The sequence below is a fragment of the Scophthalmus maximus genome, chromosome 6 (assembly GCF_022379125.1).
Source record: "Scophthalmus maximus strain ysfricsl-2021 chromosome 6, ASM2237912v1, whole genome shotgun sequence".
Taxonomy (NCBI): domain Eukaryota; kingdom Metazoa; phylum Chordata; class Actinopteri; order Pleuronectiformes; family Scophthalmidae; genus Scophthalmus; species Scophthalmus maximus.
Window position 1 is genome coordinate 15,748,065 of NC_061520.1, and position 27,388 is coordinate 15,775,452.

General features: G+C 40.6%; 1 protein-coding gene across 1 annotated transcript; it reads right to left on the reverse strand.

The window, feature by feature from the left end:
• Positions 1-898: 898 nt before the first annotated feature.
• mapkapk2a (MAPK activated protein kinase 2a) lies at positions 899-22,447 on the reverse strand. Its single transcript, XM_035631529.2, has 10 exons — positions 21,713-22,447; positions 9,994-10,133; positions 5,953-6,017; positions 5,653-5,732; positions 5,359-5,485; positions 5,147-5,222; positions 4,926-5,050; positions 3,500-3,585; positions 3,279-3,359; positions 899-2,767 (listed from the first exon to the last, which is right to left on the reverse strand). Exons 1-10 carry the CDS (start codon positions 21,914-21,916, stop codon positions 2,618-2,620), a joined length of 1,134 nt encoding a protein of 377 aa, XP_035487422.1. The 5' UTR covers positions 21,917-22,447; the 3' UTR covers positions 899-2,617.
• Between the last annotated feature and the right edge of the window lie 4,941 nt (positions 22,448-27,388).

Sequence of the window (27,388 nt, forward strand, 5' to 3'; positions counted from 1 at the left end):
GACTGCCACAGCACATCTGTGAGGGAAGCCCCATTTACCCCCTCTCTCTCGCTGACAGACTGGCACAGTCATATTCAAAGCTGGAAACTTGAGAGCAAAAGTCTGACCCGCACATGAAGAGAACTAACCTCCTGCACTGGTGGGAACCCGTTTTAAAACACACCAGAGTTGGCAAATGTCCGCATTGACTCAATGCCACCACAATGCTTTTGCTACGCAAATGCGTATATTCCAGGAGTCACTCATGCGAGCAGGGATGATACAAGTTTGTCACGAGTTGAGTCTGTGCACTCCGAGTCAAAAGCCACAGAATCCAGAGCCGAGCCGACAACCCGAGTCATAGCTGGAGACATGACTGAGCTGAAAAGTGCTCTACATGTGGAGGCAAAGGTCGAACAGGGCAAATCATTTACATTTTATATTACGTGTCCAAAACATAGTCATATTTACATATCAGAAGAAGCACGTTTCAGATAACTTAACATCGTTTTTTAAATGTTGACAGACAAAATTAGATTGATAGACTAATGAATATAATTTTTCAACTCATTGCAGTACTAAATTATTAAATTCTTCTACTTTTTAATAATTTATGAAGAGTAGTAGTGCAATGAGTGCATATTAACTATTAAAATCTAATCATCTATCAATAATCTGTTTAGTAGAAAAAAAATCAGAAAAAAAGAATATGTATTTTTCAATCAAAGTTTAAAAGTTAGACTAGTATATAGAAAAAGACGTTACTGTTGACATCCAGATATTTCATATTCTGTTTTATGCGACTGAACGCCTGCACGTGAACATGTTTCCGACAAAAAAGTTTCCTCTAAGGGTTCTCGTGTTTTTTTCACCGTCAGAAAAATTTAACATTCAGAAAATGAAGAGAAAAGTGAGCAGGTTTGTGCTTTATGTGTTTTTTAATCTAAAGCTGAAGCAGAAAGTACGGCAGGTGGAGCTGAACAGACTGAACGACTGGGGGCAGGGGAAATTTTTTTTCAAAAACACATCTGTGCTTTCACTACAAAAAAAAAGGTGTAGAGAGGGATAAAAACGAAACATACAAACAAGTTAAAAAAGAAAGTTAGAAGGAGGGAACATTGCCTCAAACATTCAATGAACATTTTTTACAGTGAGATTTTCATGTGTGATAAGACAGCTAATGTGCATGTGATTTTACAAAGTGATGTGGCCCAAACTGACAAAAGTAACACAATCATTTCCCATGATCCCAAAGTGAGCTGGGAAGTGTCCTGTTGTGTTAGCAGAACATAGAAGAGGAACCAACCATCACACCCTCTTTGAATGTGATGACAGTTTGCTGGTGGTATGTCAGACTCAGGAACAGCTCATTAGTACTTTCTGCTTCCTATCGATCCTCCAGGAAGATAGGAGGAGACGTGTTGGGGAACACCGAAACCAGATTAGTTTCCGCTGAGGCTGCCGACAGTTGAGCTGGTGTAACCGACAGTAACTCTAAATGACCAGTCCGATCTGTGTTCTCCCTAGAGGGTGCAACTGCTTACACAAAACACACACACACTCTCCCTATTGTTTGCGAGACACATCTGCAAACAGAAATCAAACTTATACAAAAAAAAGGCCCTAGCAGTACTTCAAGCTGACAAACACATCTGCATAGCATTAACCTGAAATATAATCTGGCAATGTTATAAATTCTGAAGCATAACATTGGTAAAAGCCTGAACCAAATGGTAGGTAGGGGTTAAAATGTAATCTGCTGGTTTAGCAACACTCCGTAAGGCCTATTCTAAAATGTTCATAAAATCCATGAAAAAATACAGTATCTTTTGTCTGCTACTCGCCTGTGAGCTACATGCAGGAGAAAGACCAGTCAGGTTCTGTTCTTAAACCTTCTCTGCCCTAAAACCATGTACCTGAAAAACAAGTATACATCAACATAATAGAGGAGGACGATGACGACGCGTGAGATGCTCAGTCTGAATGGCACGGGGCCCTTGTGAGTGCATAGGCCTCTGTTCGACATTCACAAAGACAAACTCAACCTGACAGACACGCCCAGTACAAATCCTAGAAATGGGCGACTATTTCTAGCCAACTCCGACAATCAGGGACAGCGTCCATACATTCTACTTGTCAGTTCAAAATACATCTGCTTACTTTGCATGTATGTAAAAGATACCTTCCCTTGCTTTTTTGGGGGATTTAGCCATTTGATTTAACATTCACAGGTTTGGGGCAAGAGCTAGAACATGGCTGTGGGGTGAAAGATAACTACTGCTGATGCTAAGGCTTCATGTCCTGTCCCAACATTCAGGCCCCTCTGAGCACACAACCTGATATTTAGGAAAGGAGAAGAGAGAGATCGCACAGATTCCCTTTCCTCTACTTTTAGTAAATTCATAATCTCTTCACTGGTGTACAAACACAGATCAACCCGACCCCCCTCTGCCAGGCCAGAGAGGCGGGTTGGTTAAAATGGTAGAGTAATAAAAACAAAAAACACTCCTTAAAAAAACATTAGAAATTTGCCATGAAAAAATAAAACACTGAGAAAATCCATGCAAGATGGTGTGTCGACAAATTATTGCTTCCTTTTTACAACCTGTGTTTATATGTGCATGCATGCGTGCATCTTTCAGTGGGCAGCAGACTGTGGGTTCGCCATGGGGTTACTGGCTTTGTTCCTCCGTTTCGTTAACAGTGGATTGGTTGAGTCCTCAATGGTCTTGATCTTGATTTGCTCATAGTCAACCCTCATTGTTGCCAAGGCACTGGTCATTTCCTCCTGAAATATGAAGAGGATGAGCTCATTAGGCCACTTGCGTAACCCGATCACAATCTGCGGTTTTCATAAAAACATTACATTCCACTGCTTTGCTGGTGAAGACAGTGAAGCACAAGACAGAGGATGACATCTGTCCAATGTGAAGCTACTCCCACTCTACACCATAATTCTGAAAGAATGAATTCCTATACCACATAACGACAGTGTATGATGAAATAGGCCCTTTATGTTAAAATTAGATTTTTAATTAAGCAACATCTATAGTAGCATTGTTCTTCCAGGACGAATTACTAACTCACAGTAAATGAGGTAACCAAGTAGCATGGATTATAAAAATTCACTTAGTAAGCTAATTTGATCTTTCTAAAATAATTCAAAAATTCAAAGTGACCTCAGGTGGCAGGGTTTTAGCTCCTTTGGCTTATAATTATCATTTGATTTAACTACCAGAACTGTCTTTTCCATTTTCCCCTCCAAAAGAAGCGGATGCAAAGATAACCAGACATCTCACCTTGACATCCTCCCATGCGTCCTTCTCCTCCTTTAGTACACGGCTGGTGTGAAGTGGAGTCTGGGGTACATCCATTGATTGCTTTAGGAAGAGACACACACACAAAATCTCAGCCTTAATTCAATTTAAGGGGGATATCAGCCTGGAAAATAAAGCCTGGGGAAAAAATATGGAATAAAAGTGATGTAGAAAACAAAAAGCAAGAGAGGTCATGTTCTCACATTGATCCATGGATTATTCATGAACTCTGTGATGGTCATCCTTTGGGTTGGCTCAGTCTTTAGGAGGTTCCTAATCAGTTGTTTAGCTGCAAACACGATTATTTACAACATTAAAAAGAAGAAAAGCTTGGCTACTAGTTTACTATATAATATTTATATAAACATCAGTCATACCGTTGTATCCAACAGGATCAAGAAGAAAATCATTTAGATTCAGAAAACACTGGTAGAGACCCAGGGCCCTGCATGTTGACAAACTAGACTACAGCATATCGCTATACATGAGGCACACGTGTCCCAATGAAGGGTAGAGGCAACCAGATAAGTTAACCCTTTGAGGAGTGAGATGTTCTGCTGTTGACGGTGTAATCTAAAAGGGAATTGAAAAGCACTCATCATAGACAGCAACAATGACCGTTGCATGGGTTCTTGAGTTGTGTATTACAGTAAGCACAACCCATCCTTCTTTTGTTTTCCCCACATATATACTGTACAGCTGGGAGGGGATACTGTGTAGCTGTAGGCCAAATCTTCACTACGTAGCTTTTTTGTATCTCTTTAAAAACAAATCTATTGCTCAGGAAATAAGACATCACTTTCAATTGTAGTGAATTTGACTGACAGGAGAAAAAAGAATCGGTTAGTTTCAATTTCTTGGTCAGAAACTTAAGACGCGCAGTGAGACACCTAATGAGGAGTGCCTGCCGAAGCCTTGTGAAACACTTAACATTGTGATGAAATGTTATTTCTGACAAACGAAAATATCTCAATGCAACTCCAACACAACACAGTCAATTCTGTTACTTTTAGTTACCACTTTTTTTTAATAAACAAATATCCCTTCACATTATTTGGTTTTAAATCAATTTTAGGAAAAAAGGGGGAAAGACTCAGTTTACCACATGTAAACTAAATAACTCTTGTTCCTAAATACAGAAAAAGAGGATTTACACATTAGGGATGGCTACCAGGTCTAAATTACACAAGACCCCAGTATTGATAAACGGTATTGAAGAAATTAATGCAGTCGTCTATGATGGATTTTCGCTATTCCCAATTCTGAGGAGAGATCTGTGTAAAGGGCGGTCACACAAGTGATCTATCCAAACATTTAGTGAAAGTTAAACCATATTCAGGTGGAGAAATGTACAGTTTCCGACTGCCTAGCTCACAGCTCATCTCCCGTTCCCCCTCCACCTCAGGTATGTGAAATTAGCAGGAGCCCACACAGAGTTAATTAAATTGCACTAACATGGGTTAATAGCATAAATAATAATAACCATTAGTCATAGAGTTCCGTCAAAGTATTGGATCGATAAGCAGTATAGATAAGAGTAGTAATAATACATTTCTTAACGATACCCATTCCCAATACACACATCTAAGGAGTTCCTGCAGTGGGACCAGTACACATTTACTGCCTCACCTTCTTCTGATACGTCAGACCATTCAGGGTTGGGAAACTCATACTGTCCCAACCTGATCCTCCTCTTCATCCCAGGAGAGATGGCGAGACCATGGTTAGAATAAAAAGGAGGGTACCCACACAACCTGGTGAGGGTTGAACATGACAGTGTTAGCTACTGCATTCAGTAAAGAACTGTGGTGAAGGGAGGAGAGAGATTACAAGTCGACTTTATGACTTACAAGATATACATGATGACACCCAACGACCACATGTCACATGACTTGTCATATTTCTCTGGGCCAAGAACCTCTGGAGCTGCAGAAAGAAAGGGAGGGAGGATGGAAAAGCAATGGAGAGAAAAGTAGAAAATGTGTTTAGTGTCCATTTTTACGGTCTACTAATAAGCAAGGAGTAGAAAGAATACTTGAGTCAACCCAGAATCAATACTTACCAACATAGTAGGGTGTGAAGCAGGGCGTAGCTAAAGAGTTGTGTGTGGTGGTTTCCTTGGCAAAGCCAAAGTCTGTGAGTTTGAGCAGGGCACTAGGCCTCTTTGTCGAATACAGTAAATTCTCTGGCTGCAGGGAGGATTCAAGAAGCAACGCAGAAGAAAATAAAGAATGAGTCATTATCGACTGCAACCATGGAAGTAATCCTTTAACGCTCTCCCCTCTCAGACAATTTTTTCTCAATTAATAGCGAGAAAGTGTCTTATTAACCAGCGGGATAATGTGAAAACACAAACCTTAACGTCCCTGTGTGCAATGTTGATTGCATGCAGGAACTGGATGGCCTCTCCTATGTTCTTCATGATATCAGAGGCCTCTGAAGAGACAAAAAAACCCTTACACATTTAGAGACTAGAGGCCACACATCAGCAAATGTGAATGCATGATGTTGTAGACCTTTAAAAGTGATAATTATATTTAGCAGGTGTCAGTTAATGCCAGTAGTGATTGTTGATGCATTGTCACTGTACTACAAGTGTGCGCTGTGATCGCTTAATAAAAGGCTGGTTAATTTAAGTGAAACAAAAGCGTGGTACCTCTCTCTGTGAAGGCCTGGTCTCCTCTGTCCTGGATACGACTAAAAAGCTCACCACCTTTCATGCTGGAAAAGAAAAAGTCAGGATATTTTCAGTCTGTCAAGTCTTCTAATTTCTCAAAGTTCCAAAAAAGTTCAAAAGGTCTCAATATGCCAATCACAGATCAACAATCCCCAACTATAACAACTTTGCAATGATATTACTGGACAGCCAGACACTTTCATGGTGGTGGTGTGTGTGTGTTTGACAGGAATGGAGACAAAAAGGGGAAAATGACCGGAGCTTGTTTGTTCCTGAGTAGTATTGAACCAAAATTAGCAAAGAGAGGATGTGGGCAAGAAAGAAAAAAAAAGATGATCATGATTCATGATCTAGCTTGATTGTGCCTCAGGTGTGTGAAATATGACCCAGTTGTTTTGAAGCCAAAAGGATGCAGACATCTGTCCCTCTTACTCTGACAACCTCGGTGATTCTCAGTCATCAAGGTCACAGCTATCAAGTAAGAGTTGGATTGAGGGCCACCGGACCAGGCAGTAGATAATTGACGATGCTTCACCCCTCATCCAAGAGGCTTATTCAGTTCTGAGCTGAAGGTCAAATGCCTTCAAGTATCTCCTTACACAGGAGTTCATCATTTCACAGTTTCAGATGCTGTATTTTGCATCGGAAAAAATACAATTTCCACGGCAACATGATGACAAACATTGATAAATCGTGAAATGTAACAACACAGAAAATAGCTCAGTGAACATCTCTAAAGTACAGCGTTAAAAGTCATAGTCTGCATGTAAACATGCTGTGTGATCTTAAACAGCTTTTTATTTCAACTTGACCAACTTAAAGGCACAAACAGCATTATATAATATTATGTTTGAAACTGAACCAGTGAATGAAAACACTGAAAGCATAAACATGTATAGTATAAATACACGGTTCATTATTATAATTATTATACTGCTAATATTAGTCAGTAGCCTCAGATCCACTGAGAGACTTGTGTATTTGTAAACAATGCAGGTATTAACTAAGGTAGCACAGATTCATCGATGACATCGAAGAGTTGCAGAAAAAAAAGATACGGGTACAAAAAGTCAAATACTTTTAATTAATAATTCAATTGAGTATGAGAAAATCTCACTCAGCTTACTTGATGTTAAGTTTCATTTAATCATTTCGCTCAGTATGACTGTGTGAGTTTCAGGTCGAATCATCAATGCCAAATTAGCGTGTGTGTGTGTGTGTGTGTTAAGAAGCATGACAGCAGTGGACGATTCTTCAGGCGCATGTGTGCTAACGGGAGCGCAAGACCTGCAGTCTATTCTAAACCACAGCACACATCAAACTTCTCATGATTCATCAAACTTACAGCAGCTTGATGCATCATATCTGATATCAAAATAACTGCAATGCAATAACTGACAACTGTTCCCATGTGGTCAAATGTAGAGTTACACTTTCGACCCAACCCTCTGAAAGTGTTTCGTGGTGACGTGAATGAATTCTCAGCAGAATAGATACTTAATCATTTTTTGATGAGAATGGGATAAATAAGATTGCACATCTCACACCTTCAGAGCAGAAGCACTGTAACACCCTTGCACATTTTATAATTTTTTCACATCCTGCTTACAGTGTGGAAACGATTCAGGGATGAGAACATTTCCACCCATTTAGAAACACACCGGCTGTTTCAACAGATTCAGGGTTTGTTTAATCAATGATTGCTATTTTATTAAATGCAAACTGAATAAAAGTTTACATTTGTTCTAATGGTCTGGTACGGTGAAGTGTTGAATGTCACTAGAGCTTTGGTTGCCACGGTAGTCTGTGTTACTGGTGTTACACCTCGTCCACACACAGAGATAATATAACTTGCGCAATGGCTCCAGTGTATATGTGATTTTTTTTTCATGGATAGTAAGTCTATTTGGTTCAGTTTGGTTTATCAGTCATCACATTCATCGAATAAAAAAAAGAAACTCTTTCATTTGTCCAATACTGATTATCAATACTTAAGTCTGACACAAAATGAAAGTGCAGCAGCAGAGTCACATCACAGAGTAACAGAGTCTCATCACCTGACAAGAGCAGATTTGACAGAGGGAGGATGTTGATGATTTGGGCTTTAAGGACGGAAGAAATATAATGAATGTCCACCGGATGACCGGCTGATGAAATCTAAAGTTAAAGATATCAGCACTCTACAGAGACTGAGCCAACACACCTCTTTTCTTGTAAAATGTGTTGTCACGAGTTTTATACCCACTGAGAACATGTCCACACCGTGGCCTCCTTAGTCAGAGGGCAGATCAGCAGCTGATCTCTCTCATCTTCACTGTTTCCTAAATTATCAAGTCACTTGACATAGTAACACGATTACCTTTTACACATCGGAGGGGGGGATCCTAAACAACACATTAAAGACCAGACTGGCCCAATTTCTATATTGTAAAAGGAAACGAAGAGTTAGATGTCACTCTGCTGCCGTGTCTATCTGGTGTGATATTCTAAGAAACGTTTTAGTTTCATCTAAACTACTTTTAATTTTTGGCAAGCTCATTTTCTCAAGGAAATTAGTCATCAGCTAAAGCATTTTTGCATGTGACTGCGTAGGGACCACTACCTCTGCATTACAAAGTAAACCACAGACCTAATGTATGCACGTGACAAAATGTGGGTATGGTGGTTTAAAAGTGCTGCAAGATGGAAATACAAAGGCGTGAAAAGATAATAAGCTCATTTAAAAGAAATGGGTCATTTTCTACGAAGGTCTTACAAAACAGATTTACAATAATTAACCTGGCTATGAAAAAAGCTCATCACTAACCAATATCTGTCCCCAGTGTTTGAAGACTTACTGTAGCTTCCACATTCATCAGTATAACCATTTGCGACCAATCAAAACTCGCAACATGTAGAGGACAGCAGGGATGTTGGAACGAATATAAATATAATTTCAATATTTAAAAAAACCCAATGCAATCAGAATGCTGAAATTTGTATTAAAATATGTATTTTAAGCCACGTGTTGGCTCAGTGGCTCGGGGTAGGTGTGCAGCGTGTGGCGGCTTTGTCGCTGATCTGCTGTGGCTCGTGGGCGGGTGTCGTCCACACAGGGAGTGTAACTACTGCAGCTGCCAAAGAGAGAGAATCCCAAAAAACTCCCCTTCATCTGATGTTTTCACATCTGTGACATATTCTATAGATACACTCTAACCGATCTGACAATTGTTCCCAAGTGATCAAGACTTGAGGTGTCTCGACCCAACCCTCTCCTCCCTCTGTGCCATATTCTATAGATATACACTAACTTTCCTGAAAGGTGTACTGTGGCCTGTATGTCAAAATGAGCATCAATAGCTATTGAATAAAATTTGAACATTAAAAATAATGAGGAATGATATTGGCATAGGATTATTGGGGAATTTCTCAAGCCTTAGAGTATAGTGAGATTAAGTCATTAATGGTCACTTTAGTCCATTTGCCACGGAGGATGTTATTGACGCGCTTCTGCCGTGGTGAAACTACACATTTCCGAAATTGGACGACAAAATGCGCATCTTATAGGCTACTTCACCTTGTGTGGTCTTGCCGGGTTGATTCATGCAGTTTAAACATGGACAACATATTGAAACATATTTATTCAATACCAAGGGTCGCAATTGAAATAAAAACACTAATATAGGCTATGAAACTGAAAGAAAAGGTTGTCACATTGAGAATGTTTGCTCAGGCGCCTTTCCACTCATATTTATCAACATGACTACTGTATGGCATCAGATGTAAATGCTTCACTCACTTTCATGATTACATGCGTTCCTTCTGGGTCATATACATACTACTCTTCTACTTTGGATTTAATCGTTTACGTTCGTGCATGGCACGTCACGTTAAATATTGCTACCGCAATGAATTGTGGGACGTCTATTTCTCCTTTCCAATCCATTAGGAAAGTCCAGTTACTTACGGGTCATTTCAAGATTTAGGAACCTTCCTAAGCAAATTTGACAATTCGGCCGTACCCCAAGATTGTGAACTCACCGGTCCATGACAATTAGCAGACACTTTTTGCTCTGATAGAGGTTCTCATAGACATCAATGATGCGCACGATGTTGGCACAAGGTGACGCCCGCCAGTGGAGCTCAACTTCCCTACGGGCCTTGGCACAATCCTGCAGGATCTGGACAGAAAGACAGAAGCATGGTCGGTGATTAACTTTCAATACAAACATAAATGTTCAATCCTAAATTAAACTACAATTTAACATTACTGTTTAACTCTTCTTTCTTTCTTACAATAAACATCTTGTATCAGACTAAAGGAAACTAGAGACCAACTGGTCCCACCACTCCCTCACATCAACAGTGAACACAAGGTGTGAAGTACAGTGCTGCCATCAGCTGGCAGAATGCTGGAAGGATTGTTTTTGTTTTTCTAAACTAGTCTGGTATGAATGTAGCACCCTCTGTGTGTGACACTACATCAATGCACCAAGCATTTTGTCATCATACATTTATCTGTATGGAGATGTACTGTCGTTGCTTTCTTCTTCTCTGGAAATCAGTGATACTGTGCCCATGGACATGGTTGAGAGAGAGAGCGAATAATAAAAAGCTTGGTCAACTGAGCGCCACCATAATTGACACGGTTGTTGTTTCTGTTTAATATAGTTTTAGGGTTGTGTATAATCAAGTTAATTCTTTTGATCAAGTAATAGTAATGATTATCAAATAGGACTTTTTTGTGAATGATACCTGCACACCCTCACACCATTAATTGACATTCTCCATTACTATTCACAACCAAAGAAATAATTAGAACAAACCTTTATTTTTAGAAATATATAATTTTTTAAAAATAAAATTAATAAATCAAATAAATCCAGGCTAACTTATAATTTCAGGTTTCCTTGTTTTGTAAGTAAAAGAACCTACTCTGGTAGGGAACATGTATTTTGACCTTGCCAGTTGTAAATAAAACAGCAAATGCCTTGAAGACTGTGGTATGAAACTTGAAAACTCCCTTGAAGTAGTAAAAATGTTGCTTGGTCAAATGTAGGCCTGAATTTCCGAGTTCCAGTCCTTCTCAGAATGAATACATGATCATTTTATTAATCATACATCAAACAGGAGAACATCCTGATTACACAGCAACACCAAAAAAACAAAAATGAAATGTGAGTTATTTTATTTCGGAAATAAGTTATTTTCATTAAAGATGTTGGTACCGGGTATAGAATCAAAATCATGGTGAATTAGACGTTTTCAAGAACACACAGTGTTTATGACTTTTCAGAAATAAAACTGCTTTAATTATGTTCTGAAGTAGTGACAATATAAAATTGAAAAGTACCTGTGGTTCTTTATAAATGTAATGATACAATATAGAATACATTGCCACATGTACAAACACTAAGAATATCCTTGTCAGTCAGTGGAAAGAATTCAGCCTTGTAGCTTCGACAATGAGCCACCGTCTGTCCACCTCGTCGTGCATTACATTCCAACCCAACCCACGGTCGCGACATAACAGTGGGCTTAGTTCCAGCAAGCAACGAGAGCTGGGAGATTCAGAGCACCCATTCTGCTGTGTGGCCTGGCGCACAGGACGTCCAGTGGATTTACATATACATACAAGACCAGGTTACTTGGGGAAACCAAGTTGCGCAGGAAATAAGATCACATGCGCTGTGGTAAACTGCTGAGCCGCAGGTCTGTATTCATTCTTCTCCCCTATGTGCCTTATTTTGAAATGATTTTTCACTTATTAGAAGCGCATTAGCGTTAAAAGTCACAGCTTTCTGACTTTGTTTGTGAGAGGGTGAATGACAGAGGACTAATGGCACAGGGAGAGGACTGGGAAAGCGGTGCCTGATCGTTCCAAACAGTGAAATATGCAGTGGTGGAGCATGACTATTAGAAGCTTCTTTGTGGTAGTTTTAAATGGACTATGGATGAAATTGTTTTGAATGTGAGGATGTATTGCTATTGGAAAGCTTTGCTTTCATCCTGACTCACTGCATTACCTTATATCTTAAATCATTTTCGTCCACATACATACATGGAAAAACTTAATCAGCCAAATTGTGCAAACCAGATTTCTTGTTGTTGAAGAAATCGGGGGGAACGCAAAACGACAACCTGGATGTGTATGTAAATACAGCATCAGTTCTGATCTGATTCCAGCCATTTTCTGATTTTTCATTTGTTTTATTTCTTCTCAGTCCACTGAAAGTACTCCACCCCGTTCAAACAGGACACACTCCTGGTCAATATCCAACACCAGCACAGGGCCACAAACTCCTGAGCCATGAGGCGTCCACTCCTTCTACCTGCTCCAGTGATCAGCACCACCTCGCCAGCCATGCTCTTCTAATCGTGTATTTATAGATTAGTACATTTTACATCTACAGAAGAGATGTGAACAGATGCACTTGGCTTTAGTGTCATTGAGGTTTCTTATATCCTCAGACACTTGAGCAGACATTGTCTATGTCATCTGTTCAGCCAGCATAAACAACAGTCAAGTTTACAATGCCTCTCACAGGGACATATAAACCAGGTTTACTTTGAAAAACATTTTAAGACTCATTAGGGCCACTGAAGGTTTGATTCAATATTTGTCAGTCAGCATTCAAATTTTCTGAGAGCTTTATTGCTTTGATTACATTTGGTTCCAGTTCACTGCAGACAGCTCTGATTGTGTAGCTGAATTTATTTCTTTGTTCCAGTGTCATACAAGCTGATGGCTTGCAAGTACCGTGATTCTTTTTATTGGAAAAGTATTATCTTCTGGCAAGGTCCATGCTTGCAACAACTTAAACCATATCAGTGCCAGTAAGCCAAACGCTGGCCTCATGACTTTTATAAGATAGAGAGAAAGAAAAAAAAAAGCATTTAAGTAATTAAAGAAAATAAAGTAGTGAAGGCTGTCTGTTGATCTCTCATTACTTTACCAATGTAACAACATTTTCAATTTCTCTCTTTCACAATTAACACTATAAACACATGTATTCAATTAAATAATTATTCCATTTTAAAGTTAGGGCAAGCTGCAATTTATCTAGTCAATATTTGACAATACACCTACGGTATTTATTGTCTTCCCACTGCATATGTCACAAGACTATTTTGGTCCAAACAGGATGAAGTGATCCCGCCCGTGGTAAAAGTTAGGTTAGTTTGATTAGCTCTTGATAGATATTAACCCAGAGTGTGTGATCTTTGTAACCAGGAAGAGCTGGTATGTGTAGGGCTGTATCACTGCTTTATCTCATCACTGATCACAGAGCACAGTTCAACCACCCTTTGGCACAGAACAAACAAGGGTGGGTCTTCCAGCGTCACAGCAGAGTAGGGAAAAAAACAAAAATGCTCTAACAGACACTTGAACCTGTGGATACTTGAGGCATTGGACAAAAAGGATGTATTGAAATCCTCTGACATTTTCGCTCACTGCAATTTCATCACACAACTGCCAAGAGCCAGACGTGTGGCCACCTCAAAGAGTTACATGAAATGTGTTGAAGTATAAATTCCATTACTCCAAATGTGATTAGATTATAGACAGTACTTTTACCATGCATGTCAATTTTCCTTAAAGGATATATTCACATTACATGTAACAAAAACAATTAAATTAAAAAGTATAACTTATAAAATAGATATCTTAAAGGCTGCTCTGTCTGGGTAACTGTTGACCTGACAACAAGCAAGCTGCAAATACAGAACACAACAATTAACACCGGTTGACAACATTAAACTGCAGCTGCATGCTCTAGTGTCACAGAAGCTGAGCTGATTTGTCTTCCCAATTTGGAATCAATATCACAGCTGAAATCAGGATGAGTAGATGGACATGTGTTACTGTATCATCTTTGACTTGCCACTTGCCTAGCAGGAACTTCACCATAGGGACTCACAGGTCATGTGATCCTCTCAGACCCACCTCCCTCTCATTTGACTATGACTTATCTCAGTGTTGCTGCGTTGGGGTTCTTTGTGAGGAATGGTTAATGATTGTTGAGCATTGATTCAATACAAGTCAGACTGTATACATCACCCTAAATCTGCAGCCATTTCAAATTTTGATTAGGTCTTCCAGACCTGCACGTCAGGAGGACGTTCTGTAGGATCATGGATGGATGCATGTGCACACACCAAATATCCACAGGTTCCGGATATTTGGTGTGTGGACATGCCTATGTGTTAGCAATGGCTAATCCAGAGGTAGAAATACTGTTTAAAGGCCTTATTGTACTTTTAAGGCAACAAATCATCAATTACATGAAGTAGGTTTCATCACTTGCATCAACAGACTCAGATTGGCAAAACTTTTGCTTTCTAATCAAGGTTAGCCAACAGCCTTGTCATCTTCATACCCACTGCAACATCTAATTGACACCACTAATTAATGAGTAGCAGTATGAGTGATCTTCACTGGATTTGCTCCGTTATGCATGGGGTAGTTCATACAAAGAGGTTACTTCAATAAAGTTGAATGAATATCTGTCCATTGCTCTGATGTCCAACGGTTTAAGAGGAACTAAGAGGCTGACATGGACACCTGCACTGGAATATAAAATAATATCAGCACATTTAAATATAGCAGTCTTCCCTCCAGAAACAAAGACTTCACAACATCTCTTTAAACACATGCACAACTATACATGCACATGGGAACACACCCCCATTGCCTCTCTGCTGGTGCTTCTGACTGCAGTGCCCCCCATCTGCTGCTGGCCCTTTGAGGCTAAACAGTGAGGCTTAGGAAGAAGGAGGCAGACAAGGGGGGCAGATGGGCACACAATACACTTCCTCTAGCCAACACAAAAGCTCCCAACCCCAGGGCAGGACAGTGGGAGGTGGGATGGGGGGTAAGCCAAGGGGGGACCCATCCTCCACCTGCCACTAGTGAGCCAAGGAAAAGCCAATGGATGATGTGGTGAATCCAGAAAAAATATCACAGTGAGGGTGACAGTCTGACAGAGCAGTGACAATCTGAACAGGGGAGATTGGGGGTGTTGAGCAATGCTCAAACAGCCCTTAAATCTGACAAAAAGGGTTAAACACTACCATATGAGGTGTGTGTGTGTGTGTGTGTGTCTTTGTTTTTGTAACACAGTCAGGCAGCAAACATGTTTGTGTCAATAGGACATGATCTGATTAAAGACATCTGCTAGGCCACACAAGACCATCACATACCGTGTTTTATGAGGACCAATTAGAGTATTGAAAAGTTCACACCACATTAGTGACCAGAATTATCACGGTTATCAGTATTATCACTGTATTGTTAAAATATGATGAAAAAAATAAACACGAGGAAGAGATCTGCGGCTGAATTGCATACACAAACATCCTATTTTGTACAAAGATGTGCCCTGGTCTTATTCCGCTTTACAAAATCACCACCTTGAAACAATCATATTAAAAATAAATTTAAAAAAAACTGTTTTATTTCTCTGATTCAATTATTTATCTTCACTAACACCCTCTCCATTTTTTCCCACATGTTCTGCAGAGGGGATAGCCATTTTCTATCAACTGTCCTTCAGCACTTTGTGAAAGCCAAAATATGCCCACACGTCGGACAGTATTTACTGTGGCAATCAACCACAGTTTTAATGAAAACGTGGACTAACCGCCATGGTTTACTGTGAAACGGTTAGGATTTGACTATGACTTAGCTCAACAGAGTTGACACAAACACAACACACAATCGGTGCATATTTTCCTTAAAAGCTGCAGCTAACGTGTGCAACAGGAATGTTGTGGGAGAATAAGAAAGTGTAATAACATTCCAGCATACTTACTAAAGGAGAAAATATTCAATTTGATCATACCTATGAAAAAAAAAATCCATGCTCCATGAAGATATAAGCGGTCAAAATAAAGTTGCTGTCAATAAATCCAACCTCTCTAGACACTCTGCTCACTTCAGGTGAATCTCTTAAGCCAGTAGGTGTCCCAGTGCACAACACATATTTATTTGTAGAAAAAAAACTGATAAGAGGGAGAAAATGAGAGATGACTAGGACCCAGAAGTAGACATCTCACTTCCTCATACTGGCTGCAAGACCTGCATGAAAACAAAGAAGTAGATGGAGTAGTTGTTTAAGAGGTACTGAAGGGTTGTCAGGGTCAACAACTAAAGACTGTTCCCAAAGACAAATTGGAAACAAAAGGAATGTGGAATTATTCACAAACTGTTTCTTTCCCTTTGAGCTCACCGCATTAACTCCTACCTGACATCTTATGAATCATGAAGTGAATCCCCCTCTGACAGAGTGGTGTGTTATCAGCTGCTTTCAAATGACAGGGGTTCCTACTGTGTGCGTGCGTGCAAGATAATATGCAGAGTATGTACTCAGGCAGACAAACAGAAAACTAGGGGAAGCAATTTGTTGCCAGAAAACCAGTTAAATTTGAATGAACCAACTGTGGATGAGAGAAAAAAAATCACTTACTAAAATTAGCGTTAACCCCATTCAGCACAACTAAACCGCTTTGCTTCATATTGGAGAACTGATCATGAGACCAACGCAGCACCAAAAAAACCAACAAAAAAAACAGGAGCTGTGGTGACCACTTTAATTAAAATTGTGCTTTGAATTGAAGTAATGCCAATGAACTTTCATTATGACTGAGTGTTTCATCAGCTTGGAAATTACTCTGAACCACAGATACAGTTGGCTCGCTAGTTCTGGGTCTTTCTATAAACAGCCACATCCTTCCAATTACACTTCCCTCAACAAAGTCAATGTGTGGAACAGATCACCAGCCATATAAACTGCACTCCAGTAAATCACATTATGTCAAAAGGAGCTTACAATACTAAGATACGTGTTTATCACAAGAGCTTTTGCTTCAGCTAATCTGTTAGTTTGTGACAAATGTCAAATAAATATTTTCCCCATTATCTATAGGGAGAACTCAGATCTTATTGCATTGAGTGATCCTTCACAGTTTTGCCGTAATGTTGATAAACAATACAGTTTTAAACACCACAGGCTGTAATACAGATCCTGAGTTAAAGCCAGTCCAGCATGAACTACCAACAACCGCTGCTACCACCGGACAGACAAGATCAAATGCAGAAGTACAATGCCTCTTGAATAGTCAATAAACACATTTTCTTTTCTTATCTCAGTTTGAAAACTCAGTCTGGACAGACAGAAAGGTACTTTTGGAAATGAGGATGCAGACATCCAAGTACCCTTCCTGATTGGGTCTAATCAACCACGCTACGACTGCCTACATTTGCAGGAGACAAGCTACTGTTAGAGCAATCTGTGACAATACCCATGGTTAATGGTTATCTGATACGTGTTCTCAACCATGTTTGTATGAATAGATTATATTCTGGAGACAGCGCTTTGTCTGGACAGAAATAGTTTTTGTTTCAAAATAAAATCCTAGTGCTGTGAATGTAGCCTTAAATGACTCCAGCTAACCAATGTGTCCATATATCAAATTCTCTAGGGGTTGAACCCAGTATCGGAAAGGATATCTGTAGCAAGGAACATGGTTATCCAAATTTACAGTCCAACAAATAATGTCAAATGTTCTAGGGACGCAACTGATGATCATTGTCATTATTGATTTACCCGACAGTTATTTTTCTAGATTGATTGTTTTGTCTACAAAATAGACAAAATGCCATTTATCATATCACACAGCCTTCAGTTGAATACCGAAGATATTCAGTTTAATGTCATATATGACTAACAATACTTCTTAGAGATGCTGCTCTAATGAGAAACAACTCAGAGGGCCAACACAGAACCTCTTCCTTCCTTCCTCTCTCCCTCCCTCCTGTTCCTTCCTTTCTCTCACCCTCATGATTGAAGAACGGGCCCAACTCTTCCTCTGAATCTCTGCATTAACCCTGAAACTGCATTGAGATTGACTTTCTGAATGCAATTTCAATTAATACTGTGTAGATGGTGGCTGTCAATGGAAAGACTACTTTTGAAATACACAATTTAAGCAGAGTGAAGATTAATCTGCTCTACAATAGTCCAAGAGGAAAATTTTGTAAAACAAAAAAAAAACTTCCATATGAACTGGCCAATGGTTTCAGTTCCTCTTTTCTCAGCCAACACAGAACAGGTGTGTTAACTTCATTGCAGAAACTTGCACAATCTCAACGACTCAAAACAAGGCCAAAATATTGAGTAATTGTGTGTATGATTACACTACTTGAACACTTCACTGAGTTCCTACAATGTTTCCCAAAGGATTTTGAGAGACCGTGGGGGGGTGGACATCGGACCCTCTAGGGGGCATGCCTCTCGAAAGACATTTAGTATTATAAAGTTAAATCCATTAATCTGGAAGGCTGGATCTGTTCTATAGTAAACAATTGTGTGCTGTAGTAAAGAACTTAATCATAAACACATAGGTTGTATGGATATGAATGATCACCATTATTAATATTCTTACAACCTAAGTGTTGTATGGACACTGACGAGTGACTTCCAATTACAAAAAAGGGGGGAAAGTAGCTTATTTTATTTTATTAAAAGTAGCAATTTGTATGAAATTATGAACAGGTTATTTAGAGGTTATTGTAATATATCAGATGACTTTTTTCCCTCATATTCTTAAGACCATGTCACAAATATCTTTTGTGTTCTTCAAAAGAATTAAGTTAAATTCAGACATTTAACTTAATTTATTTAAATATTGGAGGGCAGCAGAAAGGCTACCCTCCACTGCTTCTTACTAATCTTGCTGATTATTCAAGAAATGTGTCTGTCAGTCATATCTTGAGTACCGTTCATCTTATCAGCCCAACACTTGACACAACACGTGTGTTGTTTAGGGTCGAAGAAAGTGCCGAGTTGAATTTGGAGACGCGGTATGTTCAGTATTAATACATTTTGAATAAACAGCTGATCAGCGCTTTAATTTAATATTCACATTCAACTTCGAGATTCAAATGATAACGACTACACAGACTACATGAAACTGTCTGTATGTAAGGTGTGTGTGTGTGTGTGTGTGTGTGTGTGTGTGTGTGTGTGTGTGTGTGTGTGTGTGTGTGTGTGTGTATGCGCGGCTACCTTAATCTGAGCCCTTCTCCCTTGGCCACAGTCGCCTCATCAATGATCTTGAACTCAGCTAAATTTTCCTTCATTGATTTTATGACTGATGTTTAGATTCTGTGTGTAAAGTCCAGAGCACCTCTGATGTTGTCATAGATCCAAACACTGTCCGGAGGTCATTTACCAGAGGTGCAGGAGTTGACATCCTTAGTGCAGAGGGTTAATTTAAAAGAACTGATATCTTTAATGTCCAAACAACTTTTTTCCGCAGCGCTATTTACTCTTCCATTTAGTTTTTTGTGAGACAGAGGCAGTAATGATTAGTAATAATGAGTGGAAAGAATAGAGTTATGTGTCTCCATAAACATTTATTGCATCTTTATCACTTAATCAAAGCCAACAACTAAACCACAGCCAAGCAGTGCCAAGAGTTAACTATTAGTTAAACTCATCCTGTCAACATTTAGTTCTACCACGTTATCAGGAAAAATGTCAAACTATGCCATGATACTAGAAAATTTAGGGGTGCAATATTCAGCATATGGATTCCCCCCTCTTTCCACGGCCAAGTCTATCTGTAGTCTATCTTTGACGTGATGTTACATAATCTTCTAATACCATGGCTTAGCCACATACAAACACAACTCACCAACACGATACCTATTAGTCACAGACTATGTGCATGTGTGCCTGTGTGTTTATGTTTAATAAACACAAGCATAAACATTACGCAACGATCCCATCTATAAGGATATATAAAAACTGAATTAGCCTAATATAATGGCTCCACAGGGTCATGTTTCTGTCACCTGTGTGTGGATAAGTACGTTGACATTAGCTTTTTCCCTAGTTTTTCAGAAGACTTGGAGGCTGTCTGGGTTGTTCAGCCAGCCTTTGCTGATATAAATGGGGTCAACAAGATAATAGATACATCTGGACACCACAGCGGGTAAATGGTAAATGGACTGTATTTATATAGCTCTTTTCTAGTCATATAGACCACTCAAAGCGCTTTACAGTAAAGTCACATGCACCCATTCACACACATTCATACAGCGCTGCTATTTACTGTGCATTTTTCTGTCACATTCATACACTGTCGGAAGAGCCGTCAGAGGCAAGTTAGGGTGAAGTGTCTTGCCCAAGGACACAACGGCATTTGTACTGGCGTAAGCTGGGATGGAACCACCAACCCGAAGGTTGCTGGACAAACAACTCTACCTCCTGAGCCACAGACTTAAGTCGGGTGTCCGTAGACTTAATTTAGTGGTAGTTGACACCAAAACTTAAATTTTCACTGCAAGTGTGCGACGTATTTCACTTCCAAACATCGATTACCGGTCCTCTTCCATTTCTACAAATCCATGTCAGTATGGCCCCTACAAAACTATATTGATCACCCCTACTGTATTTGATTTACAATCTTTACATATTGTAGCAAAAACAAAAACTAAAAAGAACTTGAAGATTAGTCACCTATAAAAGCGTTTGCAGGTCAGTGTTTCCTGTCCATTGCCTGAGCTCCATGTATCTCATTTGAGCTCCATGTATCTTATTTGAGCTCCATGTGTCTTGTTTGAGCTCCATGTGTCTTGTTTGAGCTCCATGTATCTTATTTGAGCTCCATGTGTCTTGTTTGAGCTCCATGTATCTCATTTGAGCTCCATGTATCTTATTTGAGCTCCATGTGTCTTGTTTGAGCTCCATGTGTCTTGTTTGAGCTCCATGTATCTTATTTGAGCTCCATGTGTCTTGTTTGAGCTCCATGTATCTTATTTGAGCTCCATGTATCTTGTTTGAGCTCCATGTATCTTATTTGGGCTCCATGTATTTTGTTTGAGCTCCATGTATCTTGTTTGAGCTCCATGTATCTTATTGGGCTCCATGTATCTTATTTGAGCTCCATGTATTTTGTTTGAGCTCCATGTATCTTATGTATCTTATTTGAGCTCCATGTATCTCATTTGAGCTCCATGTATCTTATGTATCTTATTTGAGCTCCATGTATCTTGTTTGAGCTCCATGTATCTTATTTGAGCTCCATGTATCTTGTTTGAGCTCCATGTATCTTATTTGAGCTCCATGTATCTTGTTTGAGCTCCATGTATCTTGTTTGAGCTCCATGTGAGCTCCATGTATCTCATTTGAGCTCCATGTATCTCGTTTGAGCTCCATGTATCTCGTTTGAGCTCCATGTATCTCATTTGAGCTCCATGTATCTCATTTGAGCTCCATGTATCTTATTTGAGCTCCATGTATCTCGTTTGAGCTCCATGTATCTCGTTTGAGCTCCATGTATCTCGTTTGAGCTCCATGTATCTCATTTGAGCTCCATGTATCTTATTTGAGCTCCATGTATCTCGTTTGAGCTCCATGTATCTTATTTGAGCTCCATGTATCTCGTTTGAGCTCCATGTATCTTATTTGAGCTCCATGTGAGCTCCATGTATCTCATTTGAGCTCCATGTATCTCGTTTGAGCTCCATGTATCTTATTTGAGCTCCATGTATCTTATTTGAGCTCCATGTATCTTATTGGCGCATGTTTACATCTCAGACGCAGGTGTGGGCTGAGTTGACACAGACTGAACAGCAGACATCTCCTGAGCTGGGCACCAAACATCCACTACAACGACTTTGTCAACAAACAACCAAGGGGGAAGATTTCCTCCCAGGAAGACGCTGACCCGTGTGTCCGGTCCAACCTACCTTCAGCGCGTATTCGTCTCCGGTCTTTTTCTGGACGATTTCGAGCACGTCGCCGTTGATGCCCTGGCCCAGCACGTGGCTGGTCACCTTGTAGTCTTCCGTGATGACGCTCTTCTTCATCTGTAAGGTGGCCCTGGCGTGGAAGGGGAGGAACTGGCCCGCCGCGCTGGGGAACGGCGGCTGCTTCTGTGCGTTGGACAGCATGTTGTGTCCGGGGCTGGGAGATGAACAACAGCCGCCTGGCAACGATCCTCCTCTTTCCTGTTCCTTATCGCGCGGCCCGGGGCGTCTTGCGGGGGGTTGGTCGGCCTCTGACAGGTGATTCACCGTGTAGCAGCCGGGCCCGAGGAACGACCGACAGTAGTTTGGACGACAGGAGGTAAACAAAGTCGATTAGCCGATTCAATGCTAAACTAGCTAGCCGCTAGCATGCTAGTTGACCTATGATTCTCGGCTAACCACTCAGCTATCGGTTAGCTTATCCATCTCCGGTGGTGTCCGCCGTCCACCGGTTCCTCAAAGAGCACTTCGGGAACTTCTCCACAACGCCCCATAAAGCGGCGACACGGCCGGCTTCCTGACTTCAGACTGTCGGGTGACGCCACAGAACGACAAAAAAAACACTGGACGAAACGGAAGACAGACAACAGTCCGACACCAGCGGCACGCCGAGCTCACTTCACTCCCCGACCGACCGACCGACGACAGACCGACACCCAGTCGGAGCAGGTTTTACTGCTGACGTCAGCGACGGGGCTTTTTCGGCGCTTAAAGGAGAAGTGCGACGCAGGAAGCGACCGGATGTGTAGCAAGGCCGAGAGTGACGCTCGAGCACAAATTGTGGAAAAAGGGTCAGCAGTCGCTGTTTTTTTTAAAAAATTTATTATATATATTTAAATTTAAATAAAACATGACAAACATCAAATGTCAAACGAGTGTGACAATCAACACAAAAAGCAAACAAACCACACGTAAAAAAAGACCAAAATACAAACTCAGATCTGGTATAAAAAAAAAAACGTCAGACAAATATCCACGTGATACATCCTCCCAGTTTTCGCCGAACTAACATCCCACATGAATGATTAAATAGCATATCGGAGAATATAAAGACATGGGGGGCCTGTAGCCTCTTGAGGGAAATTACACAACAGGAAACACTGTCAATTTATTAATGTAAACATTTATAGCAATTATAACAATTATTGTTCTTCCTCTGACATTCTTTGGGCATCTTAAACCTTCCCCATCATATCCTTGTTGCTTATTGCAATTAATTATCAAGTTATCAAAGATTAGACTACACACAAGTGTATACAAATAAAGAAATTTATATTATAAACTTTATATTTTAACCTTATTTTTGTATATTGTTGTCGATTTATCGATTATTTTTGATAATTGTTATCGGGCATATTTGCCAAGTATTGCATGGTTTCAGCTTCTCTTTTCTGAATATTCTCTGTCATTCAGTTCCCCACACTGGTGACTTGGTCAGGAGACCAACCATCTCCACTGTTCTGAAGAGACCCACTTGCAATGTTTTGATAGTAAAAAGAGAGAGAGGCACACAAATAGAACCAGTAATCTCTGACCATGGTCCTATAGGTTACCTCAAGGTTGGCGAGTTGGGGTGTTTTTCTGCATCCTTTGCCCAATTAAACCTAAATTCACAAACTAATGCCTAATTTTGAATGATTTTGCTACAGTTTTAGGGGGTTCTTCAGTTTTGGGGGGGATCTTACAGCTTGTATAATTATTCGCTAATATTCTGTGATGTTCTTGATCTTTTTGGCTCAGTCCACCCGGAACTTAAATGCAGTGCCTCTTGTAACCACTAGATGACAGACCAGTCTAAATCTTTCAAAGACCCTATTCCTTACCTTCAGTAATGTGAGAGTTGTTTTTAAACTGACTTGAGATTAGCTGGGTTTGTCAGACAGTGTTAATCACCTATTCATAAAAAAAATGCTTTAAAAAGCTTTTTAAAGGAGCTTACTGTATTGTCATTCACCATTTGTCTCACACTGAACTGAGATTTAATTGTCCTGCTGCAATATCCTCCTCACACCCAATTCTCAAACAATATGGTGACACATTTGAAAACAATCTTCACCCTGTGGAATGCCTGCTGATAAAACTTTATGTCTAGATGGTGTATATAGCATTCATCTCTGCAACACTTCGGTACACTTCAGTGAATAACACGGTTGTGTAGGTCAAGCTGTTGGCAGCCAAATCTGAAAAAAAGAAGTGGAAAGTGCCCTGCAACCCTCATTTCACAATGATGCATGTGGTTTGGTTTCTTTTGTAGTCTACTAATGCACTCAGCTAACCCCCTGCTTATTTGTTAACAGTTGTCCTTAATCACATTGGCATTCTCAAGGGCCTTCAGATCAGCCACACAATGCACCATTAATAACTGAAAAGGACACCATTTAGAGAGCGAGTGAATGCTTACGGAATTTACAGAACAAGCAAAATAAAGATGTCTTGAGTGTCACAGGCTGTCGTGTCGTCCCACACTATACTCACTAGTCTTTTGTAATGCAGTGTATAAATAGGATGGAGGGGCCATGTATGAACTTGTTAACTGTACTCACACCTTTGGGACACATTTCACTCTATTCCCTTGATCTATGGTTTATCTTGACTGCTAAATCTAATTCCTGAAATACAATCAATCAAGAAAAAATATCAGTGAAATAAGTTAAATGTGAACGTTAGCAGTGGAGGAGTCACACTATAGTGATTCAATTCAATTCAATTTTATGTTTATAGCGCCAAATCACAACATACATTATCTCAAGGCACTTTACATACATAGTAAGGTCGAGACCTCACAATATTACAGAGACACCCAGCAGTTTTCACAATGATCAAGCACCTCCCCCAAAAACTCCCCTTTGCCTGTGTGCCTGTTGATCATGAAAACATCCCTATGTGTTATCATGATCGACAGACACACAGGCTCTACTCTGTATTCTAGTTATACAATTTAGGTTTCACCTGTTATCCAATAAGTAATCCCCGGGTTTTCAACAAATGACCTCAGGGCATCTGCCTGCAAACGTAAGGATAATAAATGTCTTGAGTTATGGTGTATAATAAATAAAATAACGTACTGTGAGGATAGTAAATCTAATCTTCCTAACATCCCAACCAATAGAGCATTTTGCGGGCAGAGCATGAAGGCTCTGCCCGCAGGTTCCCGCTTGGATCCATTTCACTGTCATTATGCTCAGTTATGTAAGAGAATCACATCACATGTCCTCATAAAATCCATTTATACACAAGGTGTTCTCTGTGTTGAAACACCTGTGCACAAGAACATACACACACACACACACACACACACACACACACAAACACAAGGTCTATATGAGAGAGGGGTCTGAAACTAAAAACGGCAGCCCGCGCTTTGACAGCTTTATGCTGATGAATTAATACTATCTACAGCTGCATTTACTTTTCATATTTCTGGGTGTACCGCTCCCCAGACACCCAGGATGACCTGTTGATAACAGTGCTCTCCACGGGGAAAGTGTCATTGCTCCAACCTTTGAATGTCTTTATCCAGTATATATTCAGAGAGACCAGAATTCTCATTGCTCCAATTTTCCATAGAGGATTGCTGCCCTCAACTGACGGGTTTATTTGTCAGTGTCCCAAAGCTTGTCCCGGTCTACAAGGATCAGGAATGCATGGCCAGTGCACAGAGCTGCACAATCTGGCATGCTGACATTTTCCTTTTCTCCACTCCTTCCCAGAACGCTCCCCTGACACACTCTCTTGTTTCACAGCACTTCTTTTAACTTCCTGACAGGAAGGAAATCTCAGGGGCAGGAGGTGCATCTCCCTTCGACTTTCCTTCTCCTCCCACTGCACTTCATTATTGCATGAAAGTCCGAGCTAGGTTGGATCAGTTATTTCAGGCTGGCCAGAACCCGTCTTTCTCAGAATAATCCTCCATCATCGCCCGGCACTGAAACCCTAGCCGGCTCTTGATATAGACCCATGGTCAGCACTGGCTCTGATATAGGATTCTAGCACCTGAACACTCTCAGCCTCCCACCCAACATGGGACCTGTTGAACCGGCTCACCCCTCTGACACACGCAGGCAGACACACACACCCTGATGATACCAATATTTACATGTGATCTCATTATACCCTGCTATATCTGCATCTTTCAGCCACTGTAATGCTTTTGTTTACACACAGCCTGTCTTCGCCTTGCCTTAAGAGAGAAACAAGACCTAGAAACTTTGTCTGTAAGTCGGTCTGTCTGTCCAGCTGTTAACTTGTCAGTCTATTTGTGTAGTTAAGTGCTCCTGGCCTGGTTCACCTGAGTGAAGCATGATTAAACTCTAAGACGGGAAAGGTTTCCCTGTCCTGCTTTCATTGTCAATGGATGAACAGCTCTTAAGGGCAGTGGCTGACTAAGATCCCTCTTCCTCTCCTCCCTCTTGCTTTTTCCCTTACCCGTTTCTCACAGACACTCGCTCTTTCTCAATTTTCCACGGATGCGAGAGAGATAGAGAGTGTTCAAAGTCACCTCTCACCTCAGCTCTGCAACACAGGCCTCTGGAGGTGGAAGTGCATCCCAGCCTACAGGAAATTACTGTGTGCTTTTTGTGTGTGTATGCTTGGGGTGTGCTGCACCCTAAGTCTATTGAGAATAATTTATTGATACATCTCATCTATAATTAAGAACAATTGCAATTGTGGTTCATTCAAATTATTCTCTTGGAACACTTTTGCCTGTTTGCAGCTAAAAGCCTTGAGGATCAAGAGCAAACACATTAACCTCTCACTCACACACACACACACACACACACACACACACATAAACACCTGCACATGTGAAACCAAACATGACAAAGGCACGCGTCCTGCACAGGTCGTCCTTTAACAGAAGCACGGCACAGTGCCATAGAAATCTGCACATGCGTCCACACAAAGGATACCATGTATGGCTTGTCATCCATGAAATGGCTGGCCTCCTCTATAGCCCTGCAGGCGAGCATGTGACCGCCACTGGAATCCCCCTTTCATCTGCAAGCGGAGACCAGAGCGGTCTTGTGTGCTGACTCCAGGCCTGCTCTGTAGCTGGGACGAGAGGGCAAGTTCGGGATGACTGAAACGGACACCAAGGAGATAAGGAGGGAAGTGGATAAATCAAGCACCAAAAACTTGATGAAATTGAAAAGTGATTAAATAGACTAGAAACACACGGGGCACAGGATATTTCTTTATTTCTTTCTGGGTTAGTGGGACAACAGCTTGTTAGCCAATGTGTGAGCAGTTGCTCTCACGTTTTTGTCACATGGACATTCCTGTCCACTCTCCCAATAAACAAGAGACTGTTTGATGACAGTGCACAATTATTTAACCTACTTCTGTTGCCAGATCGTCTTCTGCCCTACTCAGTTGTAAAGAATGCCCCAATTTCTTTCCCAACCTGCGAACAACCAACCACATTCACACCCATGTCTCTTCTTCACTCACATACTCACCTCACGCTTCTCCCTCACATTTGCACACATGCACACACAGACACACAGGTTTTGATTCTGCCCACCCAAAGTGTTGTGGGGTGGCAGGATGCTCCAGTTCTTCCACACAGAGAGAGTCTCTGCAGTTATTTGGCGCTTTGGCACAACACTGACTTCC